This window comes from Helicoverpa armigera, chromosome 6 (assembly GCF_030705265.1).
Source record: "Helicoverpa armigera isolate CAAS_96S chromosome 6, ASM3070526v1, whole genome shotgun sequence".
In the NCBI taxonomy this organism is placed as follows: domain Eukaryota; kingdom Metazoa; phylum Arthropoda; class Insecta; order Lepidoptera; family Noctuidae; genus Helicoverpa; species Helicoverpa armigera.
In genome coordinates, this window is record NC_087125.1 from 4,715,550 (window position 1) to 4,735,723 (window position 20,174).

Genomic DNA, 20,174 nt, shown 5'->3' on the forward strand with positions numbered 1-20,174 from the left:
AGATTATAAATTATAAAAATAAATCACACAACGTTGATGAAAAACAATATTTTTTATCCTTTCTAAAGAAAAACGTTTGAAAAGACTTTTTAACTGACAGTAGCTTGACCATCCGTAATATTTTATTCTGTAACTCCTCACTCCTCGTGGTTATTGATATTTAAATCAGGTACTTAGAGCAAATGTCGACAACTATAATGATGCGATTAGTAATTTTAAATGCAAATACAATCGTTATTATCAGTGCAGTGTGCATCAAAATAATTAAATTAATGTTTATTTACATTTCATAACCGTGACAATACATTTGCATGACATGCATGTCAGTTAGCATTAGAAATTCATTAGGTATTTATATGAACGTTTACAAGGTGCGCCTCAAAGCTGTCTAGTTACTTCACTAAACATATTTTTATGGGTAATTTTATAACCAGCTTGTTTGTTTTATCTTGTGCATCTTGCCAAAATTGTCATTGCGTGGACAGACTTATGAGATGCTAAAGTGCAGATGTCAAGAGGTCAGGAAACTTTCTTTTCTTCAAATTCGTACCTGTACTGCATTCATAAAAGTGCGAATACTTAAAAGAAGAATAAATGCCCTGACATCTAAGCTTATACGACAAATCTTTTATAATAGTATCCTATTGACATGCTATTTTCATAATAACAATGGGCAAATATGAAATACTAACTATTATAAACATATTTCAATTTAAATAAAATCCATAACATCACTATTCTATTAAAATACTCCGATTATCTTTTTTAATCTTTAAGGCATGAATGCATTATGCACTTATACCTATTAAATTGTTATAATGTGGTCAAGCTAGGCCAATGCTCACTTTATACACTTAAGATGTTTGTCCTAGATATTGACACCTACTTATAAAGTGGTTAACATCATTTCGTACAAATAAATATTGATATTTTATCGGAAGCGATGATTGATCTTCATCCTTATAACATAACTCATGTTGGTCATCACATACGGACGTTTATTGATTAGGTATACCAATCATTTTGAAATGTTTATGTATTGATGAATTAACTATTAAAATCCTTTTTCCATCTAACAACCCTCACTTTGGCATTCCATGTGCTCGATAAATGAAAATATATACATAAGAAAATAATGAGCAGGTTTTTATGACAGTGGTAGAACGCGAGAAGATATAGGGCAGGGTATAAAACGAAGTGGAACAAATTCTAAATGTTACTGTGGCATTTGGGGTGGCCATAACGAACGGTTCCCAACAATATTGTGTTTTCCTTCTTTCTTTATAGGTTCCCCCCATACTTTACTCCTTAGAAACAATTCGATCATTATGGCAGATAGTTTAGAATCAGCTGAACAGACACAGAAACTTCAGCGGAAATCATTAGAATTGATACTGTTATTATAATTGTACAAAACAAACAAAAAGAAAATACTAATTTTAGAACGGAATGTTATGTTGGAGTAGTAAGTACGTAAGGAATATAAGCTGTTGCAGGTGCCGATATTCCCGTCAGCGCTAGTCGTAAAACTGTTTTTTTAATAAACATCCATTAGTGTTACAAACTCCAAAAGCACGTTCAATGTCATTACTACATTGATATGTATTCAATTTATTTGACTTACTATGTTTTCCTGTCAATATAATGATGAGTACTGTAAATATACTAAAAATAACATGGGTGCTCGGTGAATTCCAAAATAAAAACGATTAATGTCGAATGTTTGCACTTCGACATAATAAGGCATCGTTCAGACCAAACGTATTGTCGGCCGCTGACTGTGAGCGCGCGTTACGCAGTTTATTGCTTTTCCATATATATTGAAATTGTCGTTCACACCGAACCGACTATACGCTGTTACGTCGTCTGTTGTAGCTGACTCTCAGTGGCCGATTATTTTACTACGCGACTATGCACGGCGGACGCGGATTGGCTACGCGGACGCAGTTGCCGAATAGCGCCGCTCCGCCGCGTACGCACCGCCGCGACTCGGTACAGCACGTCGATAATTAGTGTCCCTTTTATATAAACTTAAACGTATTAAAGATAGTATCTCTAGTAGTACTCATCGAATGTTTTACTGTAATACGAAAATATTTCTTGAACTTATTTGGATAAAGTCTATATTCGAAATATAAAGTATGAAATTGACCAAGAAAACATCTCTTCAAATTTAAAGGATGTACCCACAATCTCTTCTTTTTATTTTCGTCTTCCTCTAGTAGAGCTTCGCAAATGGCAACTATCTGAATGCGCATCATTTAATTGAAATATCAGTAAAACGTCTGATTAGTAGATTAGTAAATAGTCAGCCGCTCAGCGTACGCATCTAGTGTGAACCTACAAGAGCCTATTCTTTTGTTCACACATGTAGCGCATCGTACGCTATAGCCTATTGTCGGCTTGGTGAGTACGCGTACTGCAGATTGAGTCGACGTTCACACTGGGGCAGACAGTGAGTATACTCACAGTCAGCGGCGGACAACGTTTGGTGTGAACAATCCCTAAAATTGCAGTGGCATTCCATTGGCGAATTTGGATCAATTCTTAATTCTTGAGAATTATTTCCAAAGATTATTAAAATATTTTTATATGTCCTGAACAAATTAACTCAAATTACTTTCCATGCATCTGAAGCTGAATATAATTTTCATAATACACACCTAAATGTCATAAAATAATTGTAGACTTATACAAAAGTCAAGTATCAACCCTTAAAGAACTGAATACACGTTAGGAGAACACGTGAAGGAGGTTAAAACAATTCTGGTCTGGACGTCCTATTGGCAGCCGGCGGCGCCTTGTGCCCGTGATTTATAGTGTCTGCGACTTTCCCCTTATATTGACTTTCCTTTCGTGTTACGCCATTTCATGTTTTCTTTTTTTTGTTTCATTTTCATCACAATCAATTTCTTTAGCGGGCTTTTCGAAATGATTTACGATTGCGCCTTTTTTCAAACCCGATGTTGATTCTAAAATACTTGTATAATTTGATCAAACAAAAAAGTCCTAAACGAACTTCCGCTGCTCATACTTACACAGTCCTAGAGCCTAAAGACCGTATCAATTTACCTTTTCTTCGTTTTATAGTTATAGGGAACTATTAGGTGAATTAATTTAACCATGAACAAAAAATATCAAAAAAATATTTAAGTAGGTACAGTCAACTTCAGGTCAGTGGTAACAGTTTTATAGGAAAATCGTACTTATTACTATTGAGTTAAGGTGCATGACAGTTACCACTGATGTGCGGTCTACCGTACCTAGTCGTTATATTAAAAGAATCTCTTTCTTTTTTCCAGGTATAGCACTCCGACCGTTTGGCCTCTCGGTATTATATCTACTACTGTTTTTCTTAGCACCGTTAACACCAGTACCAGATAGTCGAACATTTAAAGGTGAGTAACTGTTCTAATTTAGTGCTTAGATTAGAAGATACTCAATATCCCGTATAAACAAAACTTCCTCAGTCTGCGTGGAATATGTACCTACTAAAAGTTATATCTTACACAAAGAGCACTGAAAAGTGCCTTATCAGGCTTCCGAGTAGATTCCGAACGTGGTTGGCTGCATTCTTGAAAAATGAGTCGCCTTAACAATAATAAAACAAACACATACGATTATATAGTATGCAAATATCGCATCTCGGTAATTAACATAGCTTGTTAGTAAAGAGCTAATTAGTTCTTATTTTTTCTTAACACAAGAAGTACATATATGATAGTAGGATATACAGAATACTCGCTGTTTGCTGCCCTTCATTATTCTTCCAATTTATAACGCTGTTCTCAATTTTCTCTCTTCTGCAGGATGGAGCGGCAAATTTTTGCTCATCAATGTGGTGCTATCATTTCTGATGCTACTAATGCATGTGGCATGGCACACGTTACTAGCATCGGTGGGGTCTTACGGGTCTATACTCGTTCAGTACCCCATGATCAACGTCTTAGGCCACAATTTGGGTTTCGTGTCCTACTCCTCAATAGACCCACTTATGGCCGTCCATTACATGCTTCCCGAGGTAATCACTAATGAAATCCACAAGTATTAGTTTAGTAATAAATATAAATATAAGATCTTCATAGATTGGCTCTGTACTAATACCTACTTATAATTTCAATTTCAGATCATAATGACCTCAGTTTCGCTGCTAGTTTATATGGTAGTGAAAAGATTGCTTACAGGCCCGGGAGTGGCAGAAATAAAGAAAAGTGATTCTAAATATCAGGAGTATCCACTTGTAACAAGTGCTGGTACGTTTTCAAATATTCTCCTCTTACACTTTACATTCAAGAATGCGTTTTCTATTTGTTTTAATCCATTATAATAACATCAAAGCTTTGAGTTCTTAAGCGGTCAGTGTCTAATCAATTTCGACTAATTGAGCACGTGAAGGTGAAGTGTGCAAGATCTCACGAAGTTTTAAACCCATTTTGATGTTTTTTAGGGAAATATTTGTGTTTGATCCTGATAATGGTTTCGGGGATAATGCGTCCGAGCATCACCTCTGGGATATACTACCTGGTGTTTATGGGATCAGCTACAGCGTGGGCCCTGGGCCGGCCGCTCAGCCGCGGCTTCGCAGTCGTGTGCCGCTGCGTCATGGCCATCATGGCTGTCCACGTCACTGTTCTATTGATATATCAGTACTCCTATTTAACAACCCTATACGCACCAGATAAGGAGTTTGCCAGGTAAGAGCAATGTTCATTGCCCAGATAAATAAGTCAAGGCTATGTCAAACACCAAAAAATATTTTTATGTATGAATATGTTTGGTTATTAATAAATGTAAATTATTACAGGTACTTCGGACTGACAAAATTGGTAATAATCAACGATACAAATCCATCACTTTTCACTTATGAAGTGACAGATGACCACATGTGGGGTACGTTAGTGAGCCCTTTTGTCATTCTGGTCACTTATTTCATTCTGGCGATTGAGACCCGACAACTTTTCAAACCAAAGGTATGTTTAAACCCTGAACAAAAATGCTGTTGATACTTCTGATTGTGGTTTAATAACAAAGAATTTTATCTCTAACCGACTAACATAATATTCATGGTTGTTGTTTAATTAGTAACAATGCAATACGTTTTTAATGAAAGATCTGTGCTAAAATACTAGAGGCTTAAGCTTATCGCAACCAAACAATGCAGGTTCGTCTTATCTGAGTATGTGACTCAGGAATAAGTAGTTGTTAGCAGAAAGCGTGTAAATAAATGTTTTGTAACCCATTAAATTCGAACGGTTTCCGAACAGATGATAATAAAACTTCTATACTAATAATAGGCCTGAAATGACATAGATAATATCTACGCTTTCGATTTTCTATCATACAACGACTCAACATCAGCTAAAAGAGTCGCTTGATTTCATCACGTAACTGGGGGGCTTTGGTCGGCGACTGACGAGCTTATTTTCATTCTATTGACAATCATAAAATAGACGTTTCGTATTAAATTGTTCCTGAAGATCGAGAAACAGAAATATTATTCCAATAGTTGCCAGAAATTTGTATTTATGTTAGACCTACATAACAGTTAGAAAATTATATTTCTTGTGCAATCAAACTGGGAACATAGGCGAAAAGAAAGAGTGCTCTATCCGGCTTGGAAGAGGGCAAGGTGAACGGTTCTCTGGTGCGCGGCATATCCTTCCACCGCGGCAGTCGGAGAGCCGCCAGGGACAAGTGGAAGAATGCCACTAAAAAAGTTCGAGTAAGCGCGAACAAACACGGTCTCCATTGTATTATATTAATGCACATCTTTAGTTAGTCTTTGTATTTCTTACATAGATTCTGAATACAAGTGCATTCTATTCTTTCCAAACGGTGCACAAAGCCGCGGTTATTTCAAAAATAATTAATTACATCAGTTGGCATCACTTGTATTTAGGTTCAGAAACTCGTTTGTTTGAAAGTTATTGCGCGTTACTTGTGAATACATTGTTTTATTGTTAGTTAGTATCACTTCGGTAGAGCACGTAGAACTCACAACTGTTCAACAAGCTTCACTTCTTGTTTGTTTAATACTTCATAACTGCATGGTACATTCTTGTAGATAGTTTGTAAATAAATACTCACGTAAAAGTTATTTTCACACAACAACTGAGGACAAGGCATGGGCGCTTCTGCTGTACACCGGACTGGAATAAACTTTTGGTTGTTTTGGCTCTTCAAAAATACATTATGTTTTGGAAATTTTGTTTTTGCAACCAGCTTTCATTCTTTTATAGGTTGCAATTTCGTACATAAATTCAAAAGCACTCAGCGGTGAAGCCAGGGAGACCGACCCTGTAGGTACCCTCTTATGTTTTATTTCTGTTTTGTGTTTGTGGGAATGATAGTCCAAGCCAAGAAATGGTTTGAATTACTAAGCCAAATCGAATCTTTTGATGTTTTTTCTACAAGTAATTATGCATATTTCAGACTTATATTCTTGTACATATTTCTTTGTTTGGACACAATGAAAGACCTCGTTATAACAGGTAACTTCTTGGTGTCGACAAACATCAAAACAACTGAAACAATTTGCTCTTGGCAGCGTTTTCACACCTGTGGATTTTCCGTGCAGTTTTTCCACTGAAAAAGTTGTAACAGTCATAATTTTCGGATGACGTCAGATACTTTCACGTTGCCAATGATACCTTGTATCGTTTTGATTTTTGTCGGCTGCTAAGAGTGTGTCTTCATTGCTTGGTTATCACAATAACGACTCAGTTCATTGTCGTAACTTGCGTGTCGTGCACATTACTAAATCTGTATGTACTACGCTTGCAGTTATCACTACGCCGTGAATACTGCATGGTTCATTGTATGTGTTTTTCGTTGTTTGTTTGTAAAGTCATAGAGTATTATTTAAATTTTAGCCAATTATTTTTTTACTGATTCTGTCTAGTTTTTAATGATCTGGTCATTAAAAGCTGAACTGAACATGTACCTGTATTGTATAATCATTTTTTTATGTCACGCTGACTTCATCGGCAATTTGTAAGTGTGGTTTTTAATTTAATAGGCCAGGGTTTTAAAATGTATGGGCTAAATCAATTATTTAAAATAATGTTTTGCAAAATTGTACGCATCGTTCACACTGTTTTCTTTATGTATAGCTAATACGGGTAAACTCGTCGAAATGGTCGAGTCAACAGGCGAATGCGAGGCAGATGCGCCAGGACTCCACGGGCTCTGTGGTTCTTCACGAAGATGGTACTTCTTTTTTTATTATCATAATCAATATAAACAACGTCATCATTATCTTTATGAAGTCAATACTGTTATAGAAACTTACTCTTACTTCAAAAATAATTGTTACAGAGTCAACAGTTGAGGAAAGCGAACCCACCTTGATGGATGACATCCTAACAGCTATCATCGACTTCTTCCAAGTTCTAGTCAGGTCAGGCATTTATTTATAACAATGACATAATAATTTACCACAAGCCACAATTGTGACAGCTGTTTCAGCACTTCACGAAAAATACACAACAGAATATTTTTGCAATCAGTTAAGAAGTTTGATTGAGACAGAACTGCCATTTAATAGAATAGGATAGAATATATTTATTTGTAAAACATAGGTATTGACAAAATAAAGATCTTATGTATGTATAATTAGAACTGTATGTTTTGTCATTAAGACGTACAAATGGTTAATGGTTACGTTATTTTCCCAGGTCATCATACATCGCAACTACAATCACGATGATGGCTTGGAGTATAATGTTCCATTCCTGGCTTACATTCGTGTTCCTAATGTGGGCGAACATCGTGTGGCTGTGTCAGGATGGACGGGGGTTCATGTTGAAGACCAGTCCCGTGCTCGTGGTGTACGCCATGCTGCTTCTCATAGCACAGTACATATACGGCATGAATCTGTACGAGTCGGAGCTGCCTAGTAATATTACGGTATGTATCATCAGCCACTATATGACACACCTCTCTTAGTTATTTACCAGCCGTTTTCCCGCGGTTTCACCCGCGCGTCCGGTGGAAACTACTGCCCGTTCCGGGGTAAAATATAACCTATGTTATTCGCAGATAATGTAGCTTTCTAATGGTCGCCGGAAGACGCTGGATGCAGGTCGCCTCCAACAGGTATCTGTGGAGATCTAAGGGGGAGGCCTATGTTCAGCAGTAGACGTCCTATGGCTGAGATTTATTTTATTTTATTTTATTATAATCGGAAAACATACAGTATTAACAACTAGGTAACAAAAATAACAAATGATGATGATGATGATAAGTGGTGAAAGAATTTTTTAAATCGGTCAAAGTTTTCCTGTTTATAGTACTAGTATTCATTTATCAATACTATAACAATGAACTTGACCTTCGAGTTTCCTCCTTAAATCCCAATCAGTTACGCATCTAGAGTAGATACCAAATTATTAGCCTTTCAGGCGAATACCTTATCCCACTATTATTAGAACAAAGTGGTCCTATTTCTGTAATACCTATATTCGTATAACAGGAAAGTTTTCAGGAATTTCCTTACAGAATTCCTTATTAATAACATATTTTATGTTCCTTGATGCAAGTTATGCTTGTACCTGTATTTTTTTATTAAATAGTTTTATCAACCATTAAATATGAATGACCACGCCGTCAGTACTGAATTATTAAAATTTTCGTAGTTTAATATGGTTTTATAGGGACATGTTTTAAATCTTAGATGATCAATTTAAAAGCGTTAAACCACATAATACGTATGTCACTTCACACATGAAGAAGACTTAACATCCATGAAATTAAAACTAACACGTTCATTTTGTTGGCAGGAAGTGAATCTCCGTCAGATAGGCCTAGGCCGTGTCGAAGGGGGCGAAACATGCGTGCCCTTGCTGATCAAGTCTCTATTCACGTGCATGTTCTGGGTAACACTGCGCCAACGCATACAAGATATCAGACAGCGTCGCCAGTCCGCTGTAATTGCAGACATGGCCGCCCCTCTTCAACTGACAGCTTCTACAGCAGCCAGCGGTGAATATGAACCTCCTTGCTCATTAAATGTGTCTATTACCATAGATAACAATAGTAGTAAAATTGTTTGAGTACCTATTGCGTCTTTGATGATTAATCTGACCGTATATATAACCTTTTTAACCTTTATTCAACTGAGTAATACGATTACTTTGTTCCATTTAGTAATGACGGTTTTCTATTTTATATCCATCCTGGGACAGGTTTGGTTTCTGGTACCTACATAACTTCTATAACAATATGACTTCTATTTTCAGCCGAAACTTCTTAAACTGCTTGCCACTCTTATATTTGAATCATGTACTTCAACCTTTCTTTACTATATCACTCTATACTTATAAAAAAAAAACACTTTCACACACTATTACTTACTGAATACATCATATGTTATCAAAACAATTGTTAGCAGCACTCTCTTCCTGACTTTCCTTCTTTGAATTGATCTTTTAAACAACAATAAGTAAAACTAACATAAAGTAAGTATTCTAATTTTAAACTTCGAAGGTTGTTCAAAGTACCTAGTAACCAAGGAGGTTTTATCAATAGACCATAAACAAAAGGACTGTGGTGTTCAGTTATAGATGCAAGACGCGACGAAGAGAATCGTTCGCGGTTGATGCGGTCCCTGGGAGAGATACTCCGTGCTTTGTGCGCGAGATACTGGATTTACGTCGTAGTCATCATGTTGTTTGTCATCGGCGTCACTGGAGAGCGCATGACTATCTTCAGGATCATTTATATGTTCCTCTTCTTGGCGTTCATACTTATGTTCCAGGTACAATAAATATATTTGATATAAAGGCCCGGTTCACTAGTTACCGATAAAGTGTCAGTTAGTTATCCGATAGTTACCTAATGCTATCTGCCAGATAAAGGCTGCATATAGTTTCTGGCTATCCGAGATATGTAAAAGCGAAAGCTATAGTTTATTTATTAGATAGGTTCCTAATAAGTTATCAGGAACTTTATCAGTAACCAATGGAACTGGCCATAAATATCAGTAACGGTTTTTCTTTATTTATATTTACTATATGATTGTTTTCTTCCAGATAAGTTGGTACTGGTGGCGAAAAACAATGTACATGTTTTGGATAGTGGTGATCGTGTACTCGATGATAAATCTTATTCTAATTTATGTCTATCAGTTCGATAACTTTTCCAAGTTGATAGAAAAATATTTGTTGATCAACGAAAGTTTGTAAGTATATGTTCCTTTCTAACGCGTACTTAATTATCTGATGATTTTGAAAGTAGCTTAGCTCTAACTTTATCCTCTCTTATTTCAGACAACAAGACTTAGGTTTGGAGCCGTACGATCCCGCGGATCTATTCGTCAAATTACTAACGCCAACATTGTTCCTTATAATTACAATTATGCAAGTTCATTATTTCCATAAGGACTTTATGGCGTTGTCGGATCAGAAGACTAGGTTAGTATTCGTCTTAAGTCTTAAGAAAATTTTGAAAATATTGTCGTCCAAATTCTAAATTTCGCTAACGGCTATCAAATTTTTCAGGTCGAATAGTTTGACACCTAATCAACCAGATTCCAATAAGCCAAGTCAAGATGGTGCTTCCACACTAAATAATGACGTAAGTTATATAATACTTGTTTTTTAGCGAATTCCTCAGAAATTGAGTATTTAATGTTTCTTTTTTTAAATTATATATTTACATCGATAAATAATTTGTACACTTTTTAGGTGCCTCCATTGCCATCTGAGGACGCAAACGCACGTTCACTAGCCGCCACTGAGGCAGACCAATCCATCGAGCTCTCTTCTTTGACCACTGGACTCCGGCGGCAATCTGTGGCTAGGTAAAACTAATGTATCAACCTCTGCATAGTTAAAATTCAGCTTCGTCAAATTCCAATTAGTTATCGATATAAGTATTTTCTTCCAGATAATATCTTAATTTAATCAAATCAAACAAAAAACATATATACAGAAGGGTCTTAAATGTTAATACTAATATATACTTAATGTCTAATCATTTAAAAAAAAACACTTAAGTTTAATAGCTTCTTACAATAACGATTCTGTGTACAGGAAATCGACATCTCGAACGATGATGCGATCGCCGGCGACGGAGAAACGTTCCACGGGACTGTTGTCTGTCGTCAAACGCGCCTACCACGCGTCCAAGCAAACCGCGCAAGAAGTTATCGATAGATTGTTCATATATCTCGATATACATCTCATCAAGATCGTCTTCATTTCCTTGATGCTGCTTTGCGTTATGAATGTAAGTAATATGGGTTAAATCTATAAATAAATGAATCGATTTTTTAATGAGTTTTTCAACCGCTTAGTTTTTATCCAAATGTCGGACTGACTCCGAAAACATCGGTATTACTTAATCTATTCAATATCAAAGACAGAAAGAGGCCCTACTCTCTCTCATATTGGGCCAGATTTTAATGTTCAATGTCCATTATTTCAGGTATGCGCGATGCATGTTCCAATAATGTTAATGATCGCGCCTGCTTTGTGGTTCAATGCGGGCAAACAGCGCGTTTGTGTGCTCTTCATATCCACACTTATAAGTATCTACTTCATGGCCAAGATGGTGTACCAAATAGATTACATCAAACATTATAGCTTCGATGTCAATTGTTCCTCTTCATTCGTAAGTAGAACCTATATATTCATATTCCAAAATATTAATTATCGACGTTTTTCCTAAATATTTTGTTCTAATTTTCAGCCTGATGAAAATAGAACATCAAATTATTCATCATTCAACAATGCGGAATGGTTAGGTTTTAAAAAAGCCACGCCCGAAAAACCTCTGGTGACTGTTCTCAAAGGATACATCGGCCTTCTATCAATCTTCACATTTTATTCTCTTGTCACATATAGGCAACAATCTCTTAAGTAAGGATCTTCCATTAATAAATGAAGTATTGTAATATTTTTATTTCATGAATTCAGTTGTATTTATTAATAATTTAACAGAGCATCAGGAGAATTGCCCAAAGAAAGGATCAAAACAATATTCCCTGAAGTCACGCGCAAGGAAGCAGACGATGATTTAGTTCAGTGCATGAAATATTTACTTAATTATGGATTTTATAAGTTTGGTGTAGAAGTAAGTTGTTCCGTTTTCTTTCTTTTAAATCAAATTTCTAAAATGATTTAGTTCTAATAAATTTTTTTTGTAAACCAATTCCATTTTCGATACGATTTTTAGGACCTTTTAAGCTGAAGAAATTATTTATACCTCCTTTCTGTTCCAGATTACAATGATATGCCTAATGGGAGTCATAGGGTCTCGTATGGACGTCTACGCAGTGTTATACGCGGGCTGGCTCTTAGTACTGGTGTCTATCGGCCGTACGGCACAGTCCCGGCTTTGGCCAGCTTTCACTGCCTGCATTACCTTCTTAGTACCTGTACAGTATATGATAGCCGTGGGATTCTTGCCGCAATTCTGCGTCACGTACCCTTGGGATTCTGATGATACGGTAAATAATTATACTACATCAACTTGTAATGAATTTCGTATTGAGCTTCCTATAGAAAGGATAGTAGCGGATTGCCCGCCATTTGGAAAGGTTAAAGAAGGATTTTAGCTTTGTTTGTAGTTTGGAGTATTTTTCTCGCTCCAGGAGACAAGGAAGTAAACATATCCCTAGCTATAAAAATGTGTATAGTAATATTGTTATGTCTAGGTTATGTAAGCTAGAGCAATATAAAGGTTTTTTGTTCCTTGATTTACATTCTGCTATTTTTTTCCATCCTTAGGAGTTCTACAATTTTTACACTCTGTTGGTAAGGATATTTATGGATTTGTAACCGGAAGAGTAAGCCTCAATAGTTTGATGTAGTTAGAAATACAACGTACTTTATAATGAAGGTTATACATGTATTTCACATGCGCTATACGTTTTTGATAGCAGACAAGCTTTATTATTTTATAGATAGATAGGCGGCTTTCCATTGAAATGTATTGCAGCAGTTGTTATTCAATATCGAAGGCTTGCTTGGTATTTGTATAATTGTTGGTATCTTATTCTCTTTCATCGAGATCTAGCACTATAGTAGGATCACGAAGTCCGTAACGGAGAAGCATTCAAGATTGAAGGTTGTAGAATGTTTTCAATACCTGAAAAATAATTTAGATTTTTTTTTTTAATGCTTGATACCCACTTGAATCTTGAATCAGCTTCTGAACGTACGCCTTAGACTAAGAAAGAACAGCTTGCTAAAAAAGTACTTCTATAAACAATCTTCAAAAAAGATCAGATTTTAAAACACCACTAATTAAATATTTCAGCAAATGAAACACGTCCGTTCATGGATGTTCCTGCCTTACGCCGAGCAGCCTCCTCACGCATACAAATTGATCTTCGATTTCTTCTTATTACTGTTCGCGACACGCCAATTGAAAGTATTCCGTACTGAAAAGATTCATGGCGATCAGTATCCCGGGGGTTGCAATAGCGAGAAAATTGGCAGTGATTGGGAGACTCCAAACTTTAGGAACCCAGTGCCTGATTTCCTTGGTTATGTTGGGTGAGTTTGTGTGATATATGATTAACTAGTTAGATTTTTTGCTGGTAATGAAAAATTGAGGCGAGCGTTATAATGTCAGATCCACCAAATTACTTACTTCGTAGTCATGCCAGTATTTAAGGAAATCCAATATACAGTTCTTTTCCAGTAGCTTTGCTTGTCTGAAGCTACCGTTCATGATAGTGAAAATGTACGAACAAACAGCCAGCGCAAACTTCGGTTTAGCAATGTTTAATGACAAGAAATCTACATACTTTATCGTTTCTTGTTTCAGGTCTTGGCTTGACGTGGTGAAACGCATGGTGTTCTTAGGCATGCTATGGGTGACGCTCGCCATTATGTTCATGACGGGCACCAACCGAGTCAACCTGTTCTCTATGGGGTACCTTGTCGGATCCTTTATATTCTTGTGGCAAGGAACCGACTTCTATTTGCGTCCTAAAGAAGCCATATTGAAATGGTGAGTGGTGACAAAAAAGTTTAAGGCTGCCCGCCCACGTTCGATAATGGGTGACCGATTTTTTGTATGAGGTAAATAAAACGGATTACAGTAGAGCAACGCACTCATACAAGAAGTCGGTCAGAAAATCCTGGTAAAAACGTCCTACATAAAAATCGGTCCGATCGGTTCAGCCTTATATTACTCAAGATTTGGACACAAACTTAGCTTATAACGTTAAATATTGACGAATATAATGATAATCCCTGATGAAATAACAGTATTCTGACAAAAACTTTTTAGCCTTATTTATGTAAGGACAAAATGAGTTTTCTATCATGACACTATCACATGTAAAGTCAGATATTTTTGATGTTTTTTTTTTCCATTCTCAGGTGGTCATGGCTAGTCCGCTACAACGTGTCAGTGGTAGTCGTGAAGACACTACTACAGATCCCGGGCTGTATGTTCAGCACAGTGATGCAGGAGCACGCGTGTTGGCTGGTCCAACTCCTCGGCATCGGCTGTGTCGACAAGTTCGCGGGCGGCAATATCGCGAGGTTCATTAAGATGCAATATACTAAAGTAAGTATAAAGGACCAATTTTGACGATTGATCAGCTAATTTTTATTTGAAGAAACAATTCTACAACAACAACTTAGTTATGTTATGTTCTTCTTAGAACATATTCTATGTTTGACTTTAAAGTAGCTTTTGTATATAAAAGTGTCAACCTATATTTATCCCTCAGATATAAGTTAATGGCGATTTAAAAATCGGTTCCTATGAATAGGCCATAAAAAATTGCGTTAAATTTTTTCATTTATGTTCGTGTCAACGTGAGGAATCTCGAATTTATTTGTTCCTTAAAAATCATGACTCCAAATTGGGGAAATTGACATTTCGAGATTTGTTAATTAAGAAATGTTTTTTTAAAGTACAGTAAGTTGTACTTATTTTTATTTTTTCTTGTAGGAAGCAGCGTGTTCCGTTCCTCAAGAGGATATAGGGCTGGCGTGGGACGGCGTTTGTTTTGCTTTCCTCATACTACAGCGAAGACTATTCCACAGCTACTACTTTTACAGAGTCATAGACGAAAGCAAAGCCACCACGGTACTTGCTTCCAGGTGAGGGATGTGAAAAACGTGGAAGTTGTTGTAAACCTACCAAGGAATTGTGTACATTTATTTTCTTAAGCTATTTACTCAAAAAAATTATGGTTACCACTGTGATAAGTGTTTTTATGTTCTAAGACTGGTTAAAAATGGCAGCTCAACTAACATTTATAGGGGCGCAGAGTTGATAGAAGAACTTCGTCAGAAACAAATGAAAGTCCAGGAGGACCAAGAAACGAGAATCCTTGAGAAAATAAAAGTTAAAATGGAGAGGATTAAGGCAAACCAGAAGAAAATACAAGGGGCTCTGGCTAGGGAACCAATACATCATGATAGAGGTATGTTTTTGAGAAGTATGAATTCTGAATTTATTAGTCTGATATTGGTTTGATATCTGTTAGGCAACCAGTACATTTATTGTACTTGAAGTGGAATTAGTGTAGAATTAAATTTTAATGATGAAAATATTTTTTTACCGCCCGTTAAGGTTGTATTATCCGATTCCTTTTTATGAATTTTATTATAATAAGAATTATATTGAGTGAGATTCGTCGATATCGTTTAACAAAAAAATCGATCAAGGAGACAAACACTCGGTACTCAAGAGTAGAGTAGGGAATAATGGTTCCGTGATCGTTTGACCGCGCTGCTCGGAGCAGACGACGAGGAGGAGACGATGGCGGGCGAGTCGGAGCAGGTGCCGCTGGTGCGCGGCGACTCCGAGGCGTCCGCGCGCGGCTACCACACGCCCGACAGCCCCGCCTCGCCGCGCGGCTTCCACACGCCGCTCAGCGAGCCCTCCGCGCCGCCCTCCCCCGTGCGCCCCGCCCCGCCCCTCACCCTGCCCGCCCTGCCTGCCCCCGCCGCCCCCGCCTCGCAGGCCGGCGGCCCGCCCTCCCCGTCCTCCGCGCTCATGACCGTATCCCTGGACGCGTACTTGGAGCCGCGGCGCATCTCGTTCGAGTCGCCGCCGTCGTCGGAGCTGCTGCCGCGCGCGCAGAGCCCGGAGGAGTCGTACCCGGTGTTCTCGCCGCCGCCCATCCGCCGGCGCCACACGGTGGCCAGCCCCAGCATGCAGCGCCACTCCATCGTGTCGCAGTCGAGCCGCGCCGAGCCGCACTCGCACCACACGTGTAACTGCGCCCGCCTCGCCTCTCGTGCCGTGTCCGCCCGCTGCACACCACGCCTCGTCGTCCGATGGACTAGGCGATGGGTCGCAACGGGCTTTTGTTGTTGAATCACGTCCAGTTGAACATACACGAGTATAGCACCGTATATACTGTATAGCATATTTTCTATGAACTTGTTTGATACCTAAATGTTTTTTTTTCCTTTTATATAGGAGTAGAATCAGGTTCGGATGCACAGGCTAAACGCCGCGTGTTCGCAAATAGACACGAAGGTAATATTTTCGTGGCGGTCCCTATGGTGTGGGAGGTGTTTGCTATTTTGTTCTGTCACCTGTGCGCTGGTCGTTCAAACTTGAACTGAAGACATGGCATTTCTCTTTGTAAATGTTTGACTCCAACATAGTCATTCATTTACATTCTAAAATTTCTCCTGTTTCATTTGACTATAGTAAAATAGACGGCGATCAACTTACAGATCTTATGGACTTCGAATTACAACGATACAGTTACAATTGCAAGTATTTACTAATGAACTGAACTTCAGGGAGACCCAATCAGGCCACATTTATCATGTCTTGACCAGTTGTGATATGTCCATTACTACCAGAAATGGCTTTATTAATAATTTCCTGATTTTGGTCGTTATTTAACTGTGATAGTCAAAATATTAATATCACAATGTGCTAAGTACCCCTATAATAAACTTGGATGGTGTGCGAGCTGCTGTTGAGTAATGCTTTTCTCTTGTAGTGCGGGACAGACCGACATATAGGCCGCCAGCAAGCCATCAGAAGGGTAAAGTTTATAAACAAGGCTCCCTATAAGATCGTAATGCGTTACTAACCCCTCCCCGGCTTGTCGGTGATGGTATTTAGGCTGTTTGCATCGCCATGGCGGGAACTGTCTTAATTTTTAAAGGTCTTGTACAAAATGTATATTTTGTATTACAATTGAATGTTGTAAATAATGAAACATAAGACAGAATGCGCCGGTTGTCGCCTTTATTTGTGTTTGTGCGCCTGATTGTGCCATAGTCGAATGTCTGCATGTTACTGCTATGTTCACACACCTCTTCCTTTATATACCTCACTACTTGCATGCTGCATGAACTTATGTGTTTGCAATAACATATTTTTATATAACACTAACCCTAACTGTTATTATCATTGTTATAATTTATATAGTTAAACTGTTAGCAATTCAATATACAATACCTATAATTTATATTTTATGTCAATATTTTTTTCATTACTTATTTTTTTTATTTTATACTTCCAATTTCATTGTGCAGTGTGAATTAATAAAATGTAAATATTAGAATGACATAAAATAGCCGCTAAATAATGTATTTTTATGTAGCATAGCTTTGTGCAATCATGTCAAATAGGCGTAACTGAAAATTATTGCTAATCTATATATTAAATCAGATGGTCATTGTTTTGAACAATGACTATTTATTACTATTATTTACGTAATACGAATAAAGCATAAAACTCACTTTTAACTCAAACCATAATATATGATTTTTATCGCTTAAAGTTACGCCTATTTATTTTTGAAAATGGTTTATGTCATAAATGTTTTGTAATTACAGCGATCCGCTCCGGGGACTATTACATGTTTGATGAGTTTGACGATACGGATATTCATATGAAAGATGATGAATCTAGTTCAGATGAAGATGCACCTAGAGAAATGGGATTCGGCAAGGTCAGTTGTTTTGTACCACTTGGAGAATTTGTTGAGTAACCGGCAGGGTTATGGAACTTTGTCAATGGTATATTGGTGGATGGAATACTGGTTATATAAATGCCAAAAAGTAGTTTTTACATCATAGCCCTGCCGGTTACCTTCTATTATTCTGTAGTATTAAGGGTGGAGGTACATATGTATCCGTCGTTGCATTTTGTGGGTTATGCTATATCTAAGAGAACATTGTCATCAGTATTCGTGCTTACGCATATCACAATGCACAAACAAGTGCTTGTACTCAACCTTTCGGACATTTCATTAGCGTTATTTAGCCACATTCAGAACACAAAATTATGGGAACACCAGACTGAATTCAAAATTATGGGGGATACTGAGATAGACAATGTTTTGAAATGGTGTACTGTGTTTTGATAATATAAGCATGTTTGAGCATCTATTAGAAGTATTTATTGGTGACTGTTACAATAATAAGTACGTCTTGGGTGTTCCCGCATGATCGCTTACCCTGGATACTTTTAGATAAAGTGGAATGTCAAGCTCTCCGACTTAGTATAGAAGTATGGGGTACATAATTTGTGTAGTTAAGATAAGTGAAGTTCGCTTTAAGGTGACTAACTATTGCGCGGTATTAATAATGCACCGCCACGCTACTCGTATCGGCACACGTTGTTACTCTCGCGTCAGTTCTCGTGATAGACGAGGAGAAAGACAGAAGCAAGGACTAGCAAACCAATACAGGGTAGTTAAAAGAACATGTGCCGTATACGAGTGCGTGTGAGCTTACGATTGTGTCGCGTGGCGAGCAGCTGCTGTCCACGCTGATCAAGACGGACATGAAGCGCGCCGTGACGCTGCGCCGCGCCTCCGCGCCCAACGTGCGCACCACGCGCCACGTGTCGCTCGCCAGCGACCCCGTCTCCTACCCGCAGGTAACACGAGCACACACACACTGGCTTCTTGATATAGGATCCTTGGTATGTATGTAGGGAATATCCACGGAGTAAGGAAAGATGAGTGGAGATGCCATAATGCAGGTAGGTCAGGCGCCTTCTTCTAGCTCACGTAACGAGTGAACCAACAAGGTGTTCGGGTACTTTGACACATCTTTCAAGGATTTTTGGTATTACAAAAAATTTAAAAGACGGAGACAGTAACGTTCTCCTTCTTCCGAACAACCACATTTCGGCGCGCTACCTTTTCTGGAGAATTTTCGTTATGGCACCTCCGCTAGTCATTTGTTCTCCATGAGAATATCCATCTTATTATGGACCGCATAGAGGTATGAAAGCCGCTCCGTCACACATGCTTTGCCAAACGTGTGACTTTGCGGAAAGCCTTTTTATTTTATTTTTGGATATCGATGTTGCTTGCACTTTTGTTTTGGCTTTTGCATGTTATTTTCAGTTGGTTTGGTTTTATAAGACGTGTGACTTTTATCCCCTTCTAAATTTGTATCTTTACAAAGACGATTTTTAACCCATAATATATCCCTAATTTATGCAAATTTTTCAAAATTTTTTTTGGTTGTTAGCATCATGGTTTTGGCAAGTTTATAATTTTTTAACATTGAGCTATCTTTTTTAACATTTACGCTTAATATTTGGTAATACAATATGTGTTAATGTTATTCAGCTTCCTCGCAAGGCGTCAATGCAGATGCAGCCTGATGCTCCGCTAACGGAGCAGGACCAAGAGGGGCCGTTGACCGAGATGGACGAATTTGCACCATTACCGGGTGAGTTATGTTAACAACACTTCATATGTATTTCTTTAAATACATAACACATTTTAATTTACTAATAATCCTGAATATAGAATAAATTAAATACACGTTGATGTTGCGAAGGTTGACCATAAATGAAAATTGTTTCAGTACACGAGGAGACTACGATGGACAAAGTAAAGCAGTTCGGTGAGACGGCGTGGGCGTTCATATCGAGCTTACTCGTGTCGCTCACACGACACTTGATGAAGTTCTCACGAGATTATCGATATGTATCTAAAACGCTGTCCATTGAGAAGAAAATACTGAAGGTAATAATACCACATGTAACACCGTAAAAAGAATCCCTTATTTCTAAGAAAGAAAAAAGATACTTCAACGTAGATCATCATCATCTTTCTGCCCTGTTCGCAAGTCATTTAGGGTCGGCGCAACATGTCTTTTTCTTCCATTCCACTCTGTCAGACGTGATACTTACATCTACTCCCTTCTGCTTCATGTCCTCTTTTAGGCAATCAATCCATCTTTTCCTCGGTCTACCTCTGTACGTCA

The 20,174-nt window shown here is 37.8% G+C and overlaps 1 protein-coding gene across 8 annotated transcripts in view; it reads left to right on the forward strand.

Moving 5' to 3' along the window:
- Piezo (piezo) overlaps nt 1–20,174 on the forward strand; it is a 40,528-nt gene that overhangs the window by 8,027 nt on the left and 12,327 nt on the right. For 2 of the 8 annotated variants that reach the window (XM_064035288.1, XM_064035289.1), the window contains exons 3-33: nt 3,303–3,398; nt 3,810–4,021; nt 4,127–4,253; nt 4,448–4,694; nt 4,805–4,970; nt 5,588–5,722; nt 7,113–7,209; nt 7,318–7,399; nt 7,677–7,908; nt 8,781–8,982; nt 9,558–9,757; nt 10,032–10,180; nt 10,269–10,412; nt 10,500–10,575; nt 10,686–10,801; nt 11,034–11,229; nt 11,428–11,613; nt 11,692–11,861; nt 11,943–12,075; nt 12,224–12,451; nt 13,264–13,502; nt 13,777–13,962; nt 14,337–14,526; nt 14,917–15,068; nt 15,231–15,394; nt 16,399–16,458; nt 16,937–16,981; nt 17,781–17,896; nt 18,706–18,828; nt 19,532–19,634; nt 19,773–19,933. In XM_064035288.1, the coding sequence (XP_063891358.1) occupies nt 3,303–3,398; nt 3,810–4,021; nt 4,127–4,253; nt 4,448–4,694; nt 4,805–4,970; nt 5,588–5,722; nt 7,113–7,209; nt 7,318–7,399; nt 7,677–7,908; nt 8,781–8,982; nt 9,558–9,757; nt 10,032–10,180; nt 10,269–10,412; nt 10,500–10,575; nt 10,686–10,801; nt 11,034–11,229; nt 11,428–11,613; nt 11,692–11,861; nt 11,943–12,075; nt 12,224–12,451; nt 13,264–13,502; nt 13,777–13,962; nt 14,337–14,526; nt 14,917–15,068; nt 15,231–15,394; nt 16,399–16,458; nt 16,937–16,981; nt 17,781–17,896; nt 18,706–18,828; nt 19,532–19,634; nt 19,773–19,933 (4,733 nt within the window). Of the gene's footprint in view, nt 1–3,302; nt 3,399–3,809; nt 4,022–4,126; nt 4,254–4,447; nt 4,695–4,804; nt 4,971–5,587; nt 5,723–6,239; nt 6,300–7,112; nt 7,210–7,317; nt 7,400–7,676; nt 7,909–8,780; nt 8,983–9,557; nt 9,758–10,031; nt 10,181–10,268; nt 10,413–10,499; nt 10,576–10,685; nt 10,802–11,033; nt 11,230–11,427; nt 11,614–11,691; nt 11,862–11,942; nt 12,076–12,223; nt 12,452–13,263; nt 13,503–13,776; nt 13,963–14,336; nt 14,527–14,916; nt 15,069–15,230; nt 15,395–16,398; nt 16,459–16,936; nt 16,982–17,780; nt 17,897–18,705; nt 18,829–19,531; nt 19,635–19,772; nt 19,934–20,174 lie in introns of all 8 variants that reach the window. The other 6 variants (XM_064035293.1, XM_064035294.1, XM_064035290.1 and 3 more) reach the window with 6 other exon arrangements.